General features: G+C 38.4%; 1 protein-coding gene across 2 annotated transcripts in view; it reads right to left on the bottom strand.

Annotated features, from left to right (window-relative positions):
• eng (endoglin) overlaps positions 1-7,006 on the bottom strand; it is an 86,099-nt gene extending 79,093 nt beyond the window's left edge. For both annotated transcript variants that reach the window (XR_011980654.1, XM_072692732.1), the window contains exons 1-2: positions 6,976-7,006; positions 4,487-4,695 (exon numbers count right to left, since the gene is read on the bottom strand). Coding sequence is in view for 1 of the 2 variants with exons in the window: in XM_072692732.1 (XP_072548833.1) it covers positions 4,487-4,544 (58 nt within the window). In the remaining variant the exon portion in view is untranslated. The remainder of the gene's footprint in view (positions 1-4,486; positions 4,696-6,975) is intronic.
• Between the last annotated feature and the right edge of the window lie 9,752 nt (positions 7,007-16,758).

The raw sequence follows: 16,758 nt of genomic DNA, 5'->3' as shown, positions 1-16,758 counted from the left end.
CTGTCACAGTGTATAACACCAACACTGCTAACAGAAACACTGCACAGTGTTTCTACATAGCCTACATAGTCTTTAATACCTATTAGAGTCTTCAAGTTTGTCCATGCATCCAGTCCAACCACGCTTAATCTTAGCTATTTAAAGTTTTTGATGACAGCTGATGTTAAGATGTATGAATATGCATATCATCGCTGTCAGGAAACGTACTTGTATCTTTAAATCTGTAACTTTACAGGAGGAGGAAAACGTCTTCTGAACTTTCAATGGAAGTCAATGTAAAAACATTTCATTCCGAATCCGAGCATTTCTATTGGTCCATTCATCATGGATTTTAATACAATGTAAAGAACAACTGCCAGCTTCGTATTTTGTAAAATTCTGTATGTAAAAATTCTTCGTATTATGAAAGGTTCATATATGCAACATGCAGCTATCTGTTTTAAACTGTACAGTACTGCACAGAACCCATTTTGGCTTTAAGTGAAGCTAATTAGAAACCAATATTTCTAATTCTTATTGAGAAGTGTTGTAAGAACTTTATAAGATTAGTTGTTTTATTAACAGACATTTTGTAGTTTGACTCATTTAATCTGGAGAAAATGTGTTAATGTAGCAAATAGGCAAATGGTTAGTGTTGTCAGTGTTATAAATAACTTATAGCAGGTTTACAACTTTTCCAGGTAAAATGGCTTAAATATGTACCTTATGACAGGCTTACAACAACGTTTCTAGATAAAATGACTTAAATATATATCTTATAACAGACTTTTATAAGATAAAAACTTGCTATAAAAAACTTTGCTAGGTGAAATGACTTACATAAATGTCTTATAACAGGTTTACAACAGATTTTCTATGTAAAATTACCTAAATATGTATCTTATAACAGGCTTACAACAACTTCTCTAAATAAAATGCCTTAAATATGTATCCTATAACAGGCTTACAACAACCTTTATAGGTGAGGTTCCTTAATAAAATGTTTAATCAGGCTCATAACAGTTATCAACTTAAATATGTATCTTATAACACTCATATCTAAGTCAAATAACTTAAATAACTGTGTTGTGCTACTCATGCCATTGTGCCAGGCATTAGACTTTCAGAGGAGACATCTATCACAGTGTGAATGTTGGCACGTGGCACACTTGTGGAAAGTGACCAATGACAAAGTGCCTTAATACAAGAATCACAGTCTTTTAAATGGAATGGGTGGCTGTAACACGCTCGTATTATCAAACATTAGTCTTCCGCTAAGTATTAAAGCATATATTTAGGCCAAAGGTGATCCTACAAGATCGAGCATCCTCCAGTAAAGTAGGACTTCAGAGAACAACCTGCGCCCCAATTCTTTGAAAGCAGAATAAATGTTCTGAAAGTAGTGTAATAACATTTACAGCGACCAAAATGCAGTATATAGAGAAAAACCCAAAGATCCAGAGGCTCAACACACAATGTGTATATTTTCATTAATATCTATAAACATGCTTTTAGTGTAAGCCTTTATATAAGTATACACAAAACTACCTGAGAGTATATCATTAAATAATGTATCACTTATTTGGACGAAATCATCTCAACTAGTCGATATGTCTAATATTATTATTAGTCAATACGTCTATCTATCATTATTACATTGCTGGTAGACTTTTCAGATATATGCATCATTTCCACATTAATAAGATACACAGCTTTGTTGTAACACATAATGTTGTGAAATTGATTGAATACGATTCAGAGTTTGACCTTCATCTTAGGGCTATACACTTTAAAAAGGGTTCTCTAATCCTCAAATCCTCAAATGGTTCTTTTGAATGGATTCTGGGTTCTTCAGATTGATGGAAAACCTTAGATGGTTCTAACTAAAAAAAAGTCTGTATATAACACCAACAACAGTTCTACTATCATCATCAAGTAAACCACCCCCTTTTTTAGTACTATTTAGAACTTTTTATTGTGCTTATTATGTATTTCTGATATATTTATATTTCTTATTATGGGAATGTTGTGCAATACACAGTACATTATCCAAATATTTGACATATTTTTATCATTTATTCTGGTGGGAAATGATATTTTTCACATTTCTTGTAGGCTCAATTATATGTCAATGGAATAAGACAACGTCTCCAGGCAAAACAACTGAAATAAGTATGTTATAACAGGCTTACAGCAACTTTTGACTTCAAATGATGTCTTATAACAGGCTTCCATGAACTTTTCTAGGTAAAATTACTTAAATAAGTATTTTATACTTTAACTTTTTAGGTCAAATTCCGTAAATAGGCATATTATATCAGTTAACAAAGAAAAAGACTACATTTCATGTGCTTAAATTGGCCAGAATAACAACAAAAACAACACTTTTTAAGACATTTGCAAAAGAAAGGACCTCTAGGAAACAGTTTCTCATGGATTCCCAGACTAAAATTAGGATAATAGAGATTTCTTGATTTCTTTTAAGAATGAAACTTTCAAATGCATAAGAAAACGAATGAAATATAAATAAATAAAAATATTATATATGTGAAGCACACTTATCTCAAACATAAACAAAAGTCGCACTCTAGGAACGCAATACTGAACAGCTGTTTATCCTCACATTCAAACCCTACAGATCTGATTTTCACTCTTTTTCGTGCCGAAGCAGTAGCCAGTGTGGGGTTGTGTCATTTTACTGTAGTTGAGGTTTTCTGGCAGCGCTAACAGTACTCCTATGTCGTAACACACACTCAGTAGTAGCTAACTGAAAACAGACAGCAGCACATCTGAAAGTCATTTCTTATAGAATCTCCAGTGTGTTAACGCTGATCTTTAGGATTTAACTGTAGACACGAAATGCCAATGGTATTTTTTTTTAAAACTGGACAAAAAACTAAGTGATGCATTAAATTAACCTCAAAGGAGTACACGTTTCAACCCTAATACATTATATTATAAACCTAAAGACGGGATTGTGTTAATGTAGGCTATTGTATTCTTATGGAAATGATGCACACAATGATAATAATAAAGCATTTTAAGTATTAAAGCATGTATTTGGGTCAAACTTCCAACCTTCCAACCTCAAATAAAGCATGACTTCAATAAACAACATGCCCACAAGTACACTAATAGCTGAACAGCAGTCTACAGTACAGTAGTGTACTGATACCTACAGCACAAAATTACTTTTTGCATTATATATGGATTAGTGCTATATATGGAGCAGTGCTATATATGGACAGAAATAAAGAGCATGTTTATGGTTTTTACTTAGAAAAAATAAGCAATATAATATATAACCAATATATAACCAACATTTACTGTACGCCTCTATATAAGTGCAAATAGATCCACCAGAAAACGTATGCTCCAAAAAATGATATCTCTTATAATAAAATCAACTCAAATTTAGTTGATCAATGAAAAAAAATGATGATTATAGGATTATTGATAGACCTTTTCGATGTGTACATAAATTCCACTTTAATTAATTAGCAATTAATTATATTCATGTGGAAATTATTGATTGTACAAGCTTAAGATTTCTTTGGTTTCCTGAATCCTCAAAAGTTCTCAAAGCGATGTCTGAGGATCTTTTAACTTAGGCTACACTGAGTTCTTAATTCTCAAATGCTTCTTCTGACTGGATGTAGGGCTGTTCAAAACTGTTTGTAGATGGTTCTATTGGTTCTAACCTTAAAATCAGTCCATATACATCTCCAAAAACGGGTTCTACTATCATTATATATACAAGTTAACAACCCTTATTTAGTGTAATGTTGTACAATACACAGAACATACCCCATTTCCACATGAACGGGATACACTGAGTAGATGTAATTCATTCTATTCATGTATAAACGGTTTCCTAATTCCTAAAATGTTCTCAAAGCGATGTCTGGGGATCTCCAGGAGTCCCTGACATACAGTAAGGCAATCAGCGAGCCACAATTATGGGACTGCTGGTAGACCTTTCAGATTTGCACATGATTTCCACATCAGTGCAAGACATTGTGTTGATGTAATAAATTATTTTCATGGGAGTTCCTTGGAGCGATGCGTTAGAAAAGACTCAAAGTGGTTCTCAAAGTGGGGTCCAGGGATCTCCAGGAGTCCCTGACATACAGCCAGATGATTCGTGGGCCAAGTTATGAACGTTGAAATGAGCCAAAAAGAAAAACGAAGGGAGATGTCAAAGCACTTGTCGCTCTGCAAATCAAGTACAACATCATGAGGTTTGGTTTTAATGAAATCTGAGCCTGGTACCAAAGCACCCACCAAAACAAACCTCCAGTTAAACTGATATGATGGTACGTGGCAGAACGTTTGAGAACCCATGTCCTTTTAGTTTACAGATCCATCCATAGGAATCAGAAGTGGTTCCTATGCTGCACCGCTCCAAGGAACCCTTATTTTCTATAACTTTTTCACAATTCAGCGTATCGTACCTTCTAACCCGTCCATAAAACACCTCAAAGGTGAACAAACATCTGGCTCTTACCTGAAGCTGTGGTGCTGAGGAACATCAGCAAGGCCAGAAATGCAGTGATGCTCTCCATTTTGTGTTTGTAGAAGTTTCCTCCTCTACAGCCGGTGCTCGTGGACAGCGTGGGCTCCAGCGCAGTAGCAGGATGGGGCCGTGAGTGTGTGTGCGTTGGTATTTCAGCTGGGCTGATCACTCTGGGCCAGCCTTGACACTTCCTGGAGGTGCTGAGAAGGAGGCGGGCGTTAGCAGCAAACCCTCACGGGGCTCGTTTTGACTAAAGACCATGGATTTGGCTCTTTTTGGACCATTACGCTTGTGGTGGGGGGGGGGGGGGGGTTGGGATGACTGATTGGGTGGACATTCCTGCTGACGATTATTGCTGGTCCGTCCCATCGGCTACTATTCCAGTATACACTTACAGTCTATACAGAAAACTTATGCCTTACGCCAGGCATGAGTGGTTGTACCATTCATGGACTGCTTTCGGGGGCTTCATAAGGAACAGCAGGAACTTAACAACACAGCTGTTAAATGACATGATGTAAAGTTGCTTAATATCATAGTTCCTTTCATTTCTGTGGTCCTTCTCCTTTTCACTTGAGCTTAGAAGCTGTGAAACCAGGGGTCATTGGGGTGACACAGCATAAGCAAGTCACGCTCCATCAACTTTTACTTTCTATTCCCACAAAAAGCTGAGTTTACATATTTCAAAGTGTATCTGATGGAAATACAGGCTTAGAAGGTGACACCTCCTGGCAAATCCCAAGTATAAAGACAATTTGCTACTGACTGACCACTGGGATTGCTTCAAAAACAAGGCTAAACAAACCTTAAACTCACCAATTCCTCTAAACAAATATAAGACCACTGTGTTTTAACACGTCTAAGCAACGTCCACTTCAATCAACATCTCCAACAGGTCACAGAAGCCCACCAACAGCGTTCAGTTTAAACGTGTTGAAACGTCTCCCAGAACTATTAAGTTCTAGCTAAATGCATCCTACAACTACTAACTACTTAATAGACAAAGGGCTTCTAGAACTATTAAGCACTAGCCAAATGTCTTCTGGAACTACTGAGTACTAGCTAATGGTCTCCTAGAACTATTGAGTACTAGCTAAACATCTTCTGGAACTTTGGAGTGCTGTTGAAATGTCTTCTAGAACTATCTGAGTACTTGCTAAATGTCTTCTGGAACTTTGGAGTGCTGTTAAAATGTCTTCTAGAACTATTGAGTACTAGCTAAACATCTAGAACTATTGAGTACTAGTTAAACATCTTCTAGAACTATTGAGTACCAGCTAAATGTCTTCTGGAACTTTGGAGTGCTGTTGAAACGTCTTCTAGAACTATTGAGTACCAGCTAAATGTCTTCTAGAACTATTGAGTACCAGCTAAATGTCTTCTGGAACTTTGGAGTGCTGTTGAAACGTCTTCTAGAACTATTGAGTACTAGCTTGTCTTCTGGAACTTTGGAGTGCTGTTGAAATGTCTTCTAGAACTACTGAGTACTAGCTAAACATCTTCTAGAACTATTAAGTTCTAGCTAAATGCATCCTACAACTACTAACTACTTACTAGACAAAGGGCTTCTAGAACTATTAAGCACTAGCCAAATGTCTTCTGGAACTACTGAGTACTAGCTAATGGTCTCCTAGAACTATTGAGTACTAGCTAAACATCTTCTGGAACTTTGGAGTGCTGTTGAAATGTCTTCTAGAACTATCTGAGTACTAGCTAAATGTCTTCTGGAACTTTGGAGTGCTGTTGAAATGTCTTCTAGAACTATTGAGTACTAGCTAAACATCTAGAACTATTGAGTACTAGTTAAACATCTTCTGGAACTTTGGAGTGCTGTTGAAATGTCTTCTAGAACTATCTGAGTACTAGCTAAATGTCTTCTGGAACTTTGGAGTGCTGTTGAAATGTCTTCTAGAACTATTGAGTACTAGCTAAACATCTAGAACTATTGAGTACTAGTTAAACATCTTCTAGAACTATTGAGTACTAGCTAAATGTCTTCTGGAACTTTGGAGTGCTGTTGAAACGTCTTCTAGAACTATTGAGTACTAGCTAATTGTCCAAGTGTAAAGACCAGATATTGGATTTTTTGGACTGTTTGCTACTGACTGACCACTGGGATTGCTTCAAAAACAAGGCTAAACAAACCTTAAACTCACCAAATCCTCTAAACAAATATAAGACCACTGTGTTTTAACACGTCTAAGCAACGTCCACTTCAATCAACATCTCCAACAGGTCACAGAAGCCCACCAACAGCGTTCAGTTTAAACGTGCAGAGTCATGAAAGCTATACAAAGTGACCACAGCACCATAACACCGCTATGTGGTCTCAATGGACTGTCCCTAAGTCCACTCCGCTCGGACAGGCTCGCACATGAAAGTTGGAGTCCACCAAAGCCAGCTGAGCTGGGGGGCAGTAAGAGCCACTGTCCCCCCGGTTCGGTTCGGTTTGCTGTATTTCTGAAGCCGGGTAAACTCACCGTTCAGGGCTGTGGGGCTCCTTCCCTCTGCTGCAGTTTCCTACCAGCAGACGCGCGGCTCGCTCGGGCGACCTTTCCCCACCCGTATTGGGGCAGTCCTCGCCCCCTGCGCACTGATTGGCTGCAAGGTCAAACCCAGGAGCAGCGCTGGTCAAGGGAGCTTCTAGAGAAAGGGTGCACGAGCCTGTATTTGCATGTGTCCAATGTACCAGAGTTCTGGTCCACTCACTTGTAGAACAGGGTTCTACTATAACTCTTGAATTAACCTTGAGGACTATGAATAATAGCCATTTGTTTTTTCTAGAACTATTGAGTACTAGCTAAATGACTTCTAAAACTATTGGGTACTAGCTAAATGACTTCTAAAACTATTGGGTACTAGATAAATGACTTCTAAAACTATTGGGTACTAGCTAAATGACTTCTAGAACTATTGAGTACCAGCTAAATGACTTCTAGAACTATTGAGTACTAGCTAAATGACTTCTAGAACTATTGAGTACCAGCTAAATGACTTCTAGAACTATTGGGTACTAGCTAAATGACTTCTAAAACTATTGGGTACTAGATAAATGACTTCTAAAACTATTGGGTACTAGCTAAATGACTTCTAGAACTATTGAGTACCAGCTAAATGACTTCTAGAACTATTGAGTACTAGATAAATGACTTCTAAAACTATTGGGTACTAGCTAAATGACTTCTAGAACTATTGGGTACTAGCTAAATGACTTCTAAAACTATTGGGTTCTAGATAAATGACTTCTAAAACTATTGGGTACTAGCTAAATGACTTCTAGAACTATTGAGTACCAGCTAAATGACTTCTAGAACTATTGAGTACTAGCTAAATGACTTCTAGAACTATTGAGTACCAGCTAAATGACTTCTAGAACTATTGAGTACTAGCTAAATGACTTCTAGAACTATTGAGTACCAGCTAAATGACTTCTAGAACTATTGAGTACTAGCTAAATGACATCTAGAACTATTGAGTACCAGCTAAATGACTTCTAGAACTATTGAGTACTAGATAAATGACTTCTAAAACTATTGGGTACTAGCTAAATGACTTCTAGAACTATTGAGTACCAGCTAAATGACTTCTAGAACTATTGAGTACCAGCTAAATGACTTCTAGAACTATTGAGTACCAGCTAAATGACTTCTAGAACTATTGAGTACTAGATAAATGACTTCTAAAACTATTGGGTACTAGCTTAATGACTTCTAGAACTATTGAGTACCAGCTAAATGACTTCTAGAACTATTGAGTACCAGCTAAATGACTTCTAGAACTATTGAGTACTAGATAAATGACTTCTAAAACTATTGGGTACTAGCTTAATGACTTCTAGAACTATTGGGTACTAGCTTAATGACTTCTAAAACTATTGAGTACTAGCTAAATGACTTCTAGAACTATTGAGTACCAGCTAAATGACTTCTAGAACGATTGAGTACTAGCCAAATGTTTTCTGGAACTTTGGAGTGCTATCCAAAATGCCTTCTAGAAGTAATGAGTGCTAGCTAAATGTCTTCTAGAACTACTGAGGACTAGCCAAATGTCTTGAAGGACTATGGACTACTAGACCTGTGGACTACTAGCCAAATGTCTTCTAGAACTATGGAGTACTATCGAAATGCCTACTAGAACTTTTGAGTACCAGCCAAAAGGCCTTCAAGAGACTACTGAGGACTAGCCAAATGCCCTGTAGACTAGACTAGACTTCTAGAACTATGACTGGCCAATCGTAGTGCAGAAGGGGCATGGCCTGCCCTAACTTGACTACTTGGTAAAAAAATGGCATGGTGTTGAAAGGCCGGCAGAGACAAACGTCCGTTAGAAAACAGAGGAGGAAAAAACCAGCGGCTCCACAGGAGTGAAATTCATTTCCTCGCTCTCTGCCGCGGACTAAAAATACTGTTCAGCTCTTAGTGCTGTTCATTGTTGTCTGGAGACTGGGGGACTTAGTCAAGGGACAATAATGTGGGCTAATTGGTGTCATTTCATGAAGTGAAGAGTGTTTGAGGGAGACTGAACGTCTAAAAAATGGGTTTCTACCAATAGTTCTAATTTTAGAAGGATCTCCCGCCCGGCACAGTGTGGAGGGTGCTTTGCTTTCCAAGGTACTAACCAAGAAATTATGGCATTTCCTCAAGTGGGCCGTGAGGTAGATGGACAAACATCACGTTGGCCGGAGGGTGTGAGTGAGTCTGCACGTAGCATGCACTGCACTGGGAAAGGTGGCCCCCAATTCAACCCCAGGCCCCCTGGAGAGGTCAAAAACAGGAAGCGATGCTCTGTGCGGGTGTCCGCGGTTCTCTGCCTTCAACACGTTGAAACAAAGGGGAAGGAGGTGGAGGTTTGCTCTGCTGTGTTTGCTGAGGGGCTTCAGCCGCGTGCTGCCACTGCAATGGCTCTCCGTCCAACCAGGGTGTTGCAGCCATGGTCGTTAAACTGGCCGATAATAAAGCGGCCAGTGGGTCGACATACAGTGTAGGTGTTTCTAATAAAGTGGCCACTGGGTAGACATACAGTGTAGGTGTTTCTAATAAAATGGCCAGTGGGTAGACATACAATGTCTGTGTTTCTAATAAAGTGGCCAGTAGGAAGACATACAGTGTAGGTGTTTCTAATAAAGTGGCCAGTGGTTATACATAGGAAAATGGTGTTTCTAATAAAGTGGCCAGTGGGTAGACATACAGTGTAGGTGTTTCTAATAAAGTGGCCAGTGGGTAGACATACAGTGTTGGTGTATCTAAAAAAGTGGCCAGTGGGTGGACATACAGTGTAGGTGTTTCTAATAAAGTGGCCACTGGGTGGACATACAAAGAAGGTGTTTCTAATAAAGTGGCCAGTGGGTAGACATACAATGTAAGTGTTTCTAATAAAGTGGCCAGTGGGTCAACATACAATGTAGGTGTTTCTAATAAAGTGGCCAGTGGGTGGACATACAAAGTAGGTGTTTCTAATAAAGTGGCCAGTGTGTAGACATACAGTGTAGGTGTTTCTAATAAAGTGGCCACTGGGTAGACATACAGTGTAGGTGTTTCTAATAAAGTGGCCAGTGGGTAGACATACAGTGTAGGTGTTTCTAATAAAGTGGCCAGTGGTTATACATAGGAAAATGGTGTTTCTAATAAAGTGGCCAGTGGGTAGACATACAGTGTAGGTGTTTCTAATAAAGTGGCCAGTGCGTAGACATACAGTGTTGGTGTATCTAAAAAAGTGGCCAGTGGGTAGATATACAGTGTTGGTGTATCTAAAAAAGTGGCCAGTGGGTAGACATACAGTGTAGGTGTTTCTAATAAAGTGGCCAGTGGGTAGATATACAGTGTTGGTGTATCTAAAAAAGTGGCCAGTGGGTGGACATACAAAGTAGGTGTTTCTAATAAAGTGGCCAGTGCGTAGACATACAGTGCAGGTGTTTCTAGTAAAGTGGCCAGTGGGTAGACATACAGTGTTGGTGTATCTAAAAAAGTGGCCAGTGGGTGGACATACAATGTAGGTGTTTCTAATAAAGTGGCCAGTGGGTAGACATACAGTGTAGGTGTTTCTAATAAAGTGGCCAGTGGGTAGACATACAATGTCTGTGTTTCTAATAAAGTGGCCACTGGGTAGACATACAATGTCTGTGTTTCTAATAAAGTGGCCAGTAGGAAGACATACAGTGTAGGTGTTTCTAATAAAGTGGCCAGTGGTTATACATAGAAAAAAGGTGTTTCTAATAAAGTGACCAGTGGGTGGACATGCAAAGTAGGTGTTTCTAATAAAGTGGCCAGTGGGTAGACATACAATGTAGGTGTTTCTAGTAAAGTGGCCAGTGGTTATACATAGAAAAATGGTGTTTCTAATAAAGTGGCCAGTGTGTAGACATACAGTGCAGGTGTTTCTAATAAAGTGGCCAGTGGGTGGACATACAAAGAAGGTGTTTCTAATAAAGTGGCCAGTGGGTAGACATACAATGTAAGTGTTTCTAATAAAGTGGCCAGTGGGTAGACATACAGTGTAGGTGTTTCTAATAAAGTGGCCAGTGGTTATACATAGAAAAATGGTGTTTCTAATAAAGTGGCCAGTGTGTAGACATACAGTGTAGGTGTTTCTAATAAAGTGGCCAGTGGGTAGACATACAGTGTTGGTGTATCTAAAAAAGTGGCCAGTGGGTGGACATACAAAGTAGGTGTTTCTAATAAAGTGGCCACTAACTGTAAACTTAACGTGAGATTTTGTTCATGGTACCACAGGATGAGTGGCCACTCGGGTCAGTTGTGTTTAGAGTGTGAACGCCGTCGGGCTGGACATGCTCGCCCCTGTAGAAGCTTTAAAGTCCAGCGTATGTGTAACGATGGCTGGGCCATTAAATTCAGCTCTGTTCAGGGCATCGCCGCTGCAGTTGTGGAAAGACTCATAACATTGTATTGCAGTGCGCAAATCTTCTGAATGTGCTCTCAATAAAATGCTATTGCGCTGTAGATCATCTGAATGGGGCGTATTACACAGCGCCTGTTGCACTTTATCGTGGTTTTGTGTCGAGGAGTCATCTTCCTGGTTGTGAAACTGACGTTCGGCCTTCTCTAGACGTCTCTATGGTCCACAGAAGACTGTCACTCTCTATCGGATAATTTAGGACTGCGCCGATTTCTAGGCCCTGATCCTCAAACACGCTTTCATTTTCCTCAGTACAGGTAAAGAAAAAGGTGCTGTTTGAGGGGATATGATAAAGGAACCACTTTGGTTCTCTAGTAGACCTTTCACTGTATGGTTCTTGAAAGTAAATGAGATTTGTGGCCGTGAGGAACCTTTAAAGAACCTACAGATCAAATAAAGGTTCAAAACAGGTGGGTATGAATCGTTCCTAGAACTGTATGTCCAGGCCAAGAACCACTAGGAACCACTGAGGAACATTTATTTATTTATTAATTGATTGATTGGTTGGTTGGTTCCTCCCCATTGTGCTGCCACAACAGACCTAAGCATTTGAGGCATGGACTCCTCAAGACCTCTGAAAGTGTCTTGTATGGTCTGGCACCAAGACATTAGCTGCAGATCCTTTAAGTCCTGTAAGTTGTGAGGTGGGTGAGGCCTCCGCGAGCATCAGTGAGCTATAGGTGACCATGACCCTGGAGCCCTTTGAGTAGGTCCTCACCACTGCATACCGGGAACACCCCACAAGACCTGCCTGCCTGATGTTTTGGAGATGTTCTGACCCAGTCAACGTCTAGAACATCACAGTTTGATTTAGTGGACGGAGGAACGGCGGCTGATTTCTAACAGTTCTGAGATCTTTTTAACCTCCTTCCATCTGCAGACTCCTCTACAACATCTCCACCCTTCTTTCTGAAGGCCTCAGAGAGCTCTTTGGATCTGGCCATGGTGATCTTCTTCACCCCTCACTCACTTCAACCATCAAGATCAGACCAGACTAAACGTCTGAGGTTTAAATAAGACACTGAGACTCCTCCAGAAGAATCCTCTCCAACCATGTTCTGATCATCTGCAGCTGATGTTCTGCAGCTGGGTCTGATTCTACACGTTTGAAGGAGTGATAAATGTGGGCGGTTCTGACTTTTCCATCACAGGAAAAGAAAATTAAATTTCTATTAATTCTGTTTAACAAATGATGATTAAAGACGTTTCTTCAGGTGTGAAAGTTTAATCAGATCACCTCCATCTCAAGAAGGTCAGATCTCCAGATGTTGAAATATGATCAAACAGACAAAGGGTTTCATTTGGTGTCCTCACTTTTTTGAGTGTTTACACTGTGGAAACATGATGAACTGTGCTGTGAGCTTTGTCAGACGCTGGACCGCTGACTGTTCCTAATCAAGCCTCTGAAGGACGCATCCTGATCCGCTTCTAAGAGCGAGCTCTCCTTCCTTTTCCTCGTCAGAGGCAGCCAGGTCGCCTCTCCTTGGAGGATAATCCGGATACCTGTTGGAAAGTGTTTTCAGGCCGGGGAGGAAGCCTCTGGCATGAAGCGTCAGGCGCAGGAAAGCTGCAAACGTGTGATGATTTGAAGAGAGCATTTCCAATAACACACGTCTGTTTTGATTGGTGTCTGGGCTGCTTCTCTGGCGGCCCGGCCGGCGGAGGCCGGGTGTGTTTTGAGCCGCGGTAGTAGTTTACAGTGGCATCCTGGCCTTTGGAGGCGTCTGAGCGGCTTCTGTTGAAGCTGCTGGACTTGTTTGATTGCATGGCGAGTGGACGCGGTGAACTTGTGACCTGTGACTTTGATGTGTGCAGTGTTTATTTTGCTCCTTTTCATCTGTTCCAGCTGTCTGGTAAACAGTCCTCAGAGGTAGCTACAAAAAACGAGAAAAAAAGGAAAGAAAAGAAAGGAAACGCTGACTACATTGTTTGGTCTGACAACCTGGAATGTAGCTGTTCTGTGTTCTGACGCTGTTTTAACGTCACTGGCGTCCTGTCAGACATCCTGCAGCCTTTGAACCCTGTTCTCCACCAGGGGGCAGGAATGTCCCACAGGTTTCACACTTTTTGGTGAGATTTCTCTCTCTTTTTTTTTACTAGAAAGTAAAGCGTCTGACTCTACATGATTTAAAGACTACCTATATGAGGACACCCTGCATGAACACCAAGTAACATTTATTAAAGCAATAATTGAGGATTTGGATCAGGGCCATTTCTAGACTGCTTGTTGTGTTGGAACACATAGAATGTAGAGGGGCACAGTTGTACCCCTCTGCTTGCCTAATAACATTACTAGTTAAAAATAACAATAATAATAATAATAATAATAATAATGTATTATTATTATTATTAATATTATTGATAATTATATAATCATTATTATTATTATTACTATTATTATTGTGATTATGATGATGATTATTATTGTTATTCTTATTATTAAATAAATAAATACTACTACTAATAATAATAATAATATTAATTAATACAATGATTATTAATATCATAACATATATTGTTGTATAACTTAGCTGTTTTGTGTAACTGTCTATCTATCTAGCTATCTATTATTATTATTGCCTTTATTATATAAATAAATAAGTATATAATACATATAAGTATAGTGTAATACTATATAATAATAATAATAATAATAATAATAACAATAATAATTAATGATGTATGTAGATAATATAATTAACTAGCAATATACTATTATTGTTATTATTATATTAACAATTATAATAATAATAGTAATAATAATTATAATTATTATTATGAATGATAATTATATAATAATTTTTATTACTATTATTATTATTGTTGTTGTTGTTATCGTTATTATTATTATTAATAATAATAATAATAATAATAATAATTAATACAATAATTATTAATCGCATAATTATTATATATTGTATTACTTTGCTGTTTTGTACAACTGTCTATCTATCTAGCTATCTATTTTTATTATTGCTATTATTATATAAATAAATATAGAATACATATAGTGTAATACTATATAATAATAATAATAATAATAACAATAACAACAATAATAATTAATGATGTATGTAGATAATATAATTAACTAGCAATGTATTATTATTATTATTATTATTATTATTGTTGTTGTTGTTGTTGTTGTTGTTGTTGTATCTAATGCCAGGCGTGGGCGAGAGGGGTATAAAGCCCCCACAGCAAAGCTCCTCCAAAATCTAGTAGAAAGTCTTCTTCCCTGGACTGTAGAGACAGTTACTCCACCAGAAGCAGGAGAAACTCTTTTAATACCCTTGATTTTAGAGAAAGCGATGACTGAGCAAGCGTCCCAATACTTTCTAATCTTAGTTACTTGATCTCAGTATTCCACTGTCGCCTCATTTATGGGTTTTAAATAATGACTCATCTTTTCAGTTTTAGTTTGAACCCAGTGAAAGATGCTAATGGTGGGATTTACTGCTATGACCAAAAATACATTTGTAATGATTGTAATAATCAATCTATACAACTTAATTCCTACATTTGTCTCAGTTATCACAACACTTTCCCAGGGGACTTATCATCAAAACCAGCAAAAGCAGTCTTAATGGCAGCTGACACTTGTTGGAATAAGGCTTTATGACAGGCTTATGTGCATAGGTATAATGTTGCCCTATGACTGGGGCTGTTAGGTAAAGTGTTGCCAACTAAAATAAAGGACATTTGTTCCATTTTAACACTGTTGTGAAGCATCATTCCCTAATAATGGAGCTAATGAGGCAGAGGCCAGGTTCAGAGCTTCTACGTCAGTTCAGTGGAGCAGCCTTAGGGCCTTCTAGACCTTAAGAGATAGATAGACCTTCTAGGTCTTTTGAGAAGGTCTAATGATTCCTAATAAATAATATTTCACTAATTTAGCTTTTTTAATGCTTGTTCTTAAACTCTAAAAGGTCATATTACTAGTCTTATTCCAACATTAATCTAGATTCATTATTGCTGTTCAATCAGAATTCTTCACCCCCACTGCAAATTAGAGTTTAGCTTTCAGCTGTTTGCAATAAACCAATCAAACAAGACCATTTTCTCAACTTCTCAACTACTTCAGTAGAAATGTTGGTTCTCTAAACTTTACTGCAGTAATTATTTTATTGTCTTTCAGACTTTTAACCTCTACTTCTCACATTTCCCCCAATTATCTGAACTTTCTCCTCCTTACATTTTAAAAACAGCCTCTTTCCCCCTATTTCATTTCCCTCTGTTTTCATTCCGGCTCGTCATCAATAAAAACCCTCTCCAGATAAATCTCTCCATCCTGAAAGTGTGAGTCTGATCCTGATTGGATGAGAAGTATAAACACACACCATTCTGACTCCCTATTGGTTTATAGAGATCCATCACACCTGCACCCGTCCCGTCACTCTCCAGCGAGCTCACAGCAGACGTCTGTAGTCTAGTATGAAGACTGTGTCCGTGGCAGAGACTCAAGAGAGCTGCAGTGAAACGTCCCGACTGAGCCCCACATTTACATTCCAATAAAGCTTATTGATCACACGCCTCTGAAGTCTGACTTTCTGCAGCTTTACAGAACTTCTAGACAACGACTCCTCATATTTTCCTCCATGAAGCTCATGTTGATGCTCAGTAGAGCACAGAGACGCTCCTTTAATAGAGCTGATATTACTGAAATGCTTCATTTTCAATGGGCAGATCTGCAGATCTGGGTGGGGGTTGGTAGTGCACTATAGACCCCTGTGGCGCGGCCTAAGCTTTCGGCCTTTGTTTTCCTTCCATTACTTTTACTTTTCTACTTGAAGTCGTTCTGAAAACAGTACTTTTACACTTTTACTGGAGTAAAAAGCTTCAGTTGATACTTAAGTCTTGCTAATAAACCTGATTTGAGTTGAAGATTTTTAAGGACATCTATTTCACTCTTTGGTATCTATATAGATAAAACTAAACAAAGTCTCCCACCTGACATCCCATAGGACTTCACTGGTCGAACTGAAGGTCAGATTAACCATCTACACGGTTAACTGGAGAATAGATTCTTATAGATACTTTCTGAAATTTCATTTTAGTGATTTTTAGGGGAAAAAATGGCTCCCAGCTATACTTTACAATTGTAATAATTGTAATAATATAATATAATAAACAACTTTCTTAAAATAATTATATATATATTTGTATAAATTGATAATAAATTAAATAAACATTCATTAATTTGTAATTAATTAATTACTAATTAATTATTATTTATTTTCTGAATATCTGTTGCCTTGCCAATGCTAATCAGAAGATGCTGCCTCCCACTTGGGGGACGGATTTATGAGGACGTCATGTCCTAGCTTTGTCGTCTAAGTGACACGGGAAAT

Source organism: Salminus brasiliensis, chromosome 1 (genome assembly GCF_030463535.1).
Source record: "Salminus brasiliensis chromosome 1, fSalBra1.hap2, whole genome shotgun sequence".
Taxonomy (NCBI): domain Eukaryota; kingdom Metazoa; phylum Chordata; class Actinopteri; order Characiformes; family Bryconidae; genus Salminus; species Salminus brasiliensis.
This window is presented reverse-complemented; position numbering and strand designations above follow the sequence as displayed.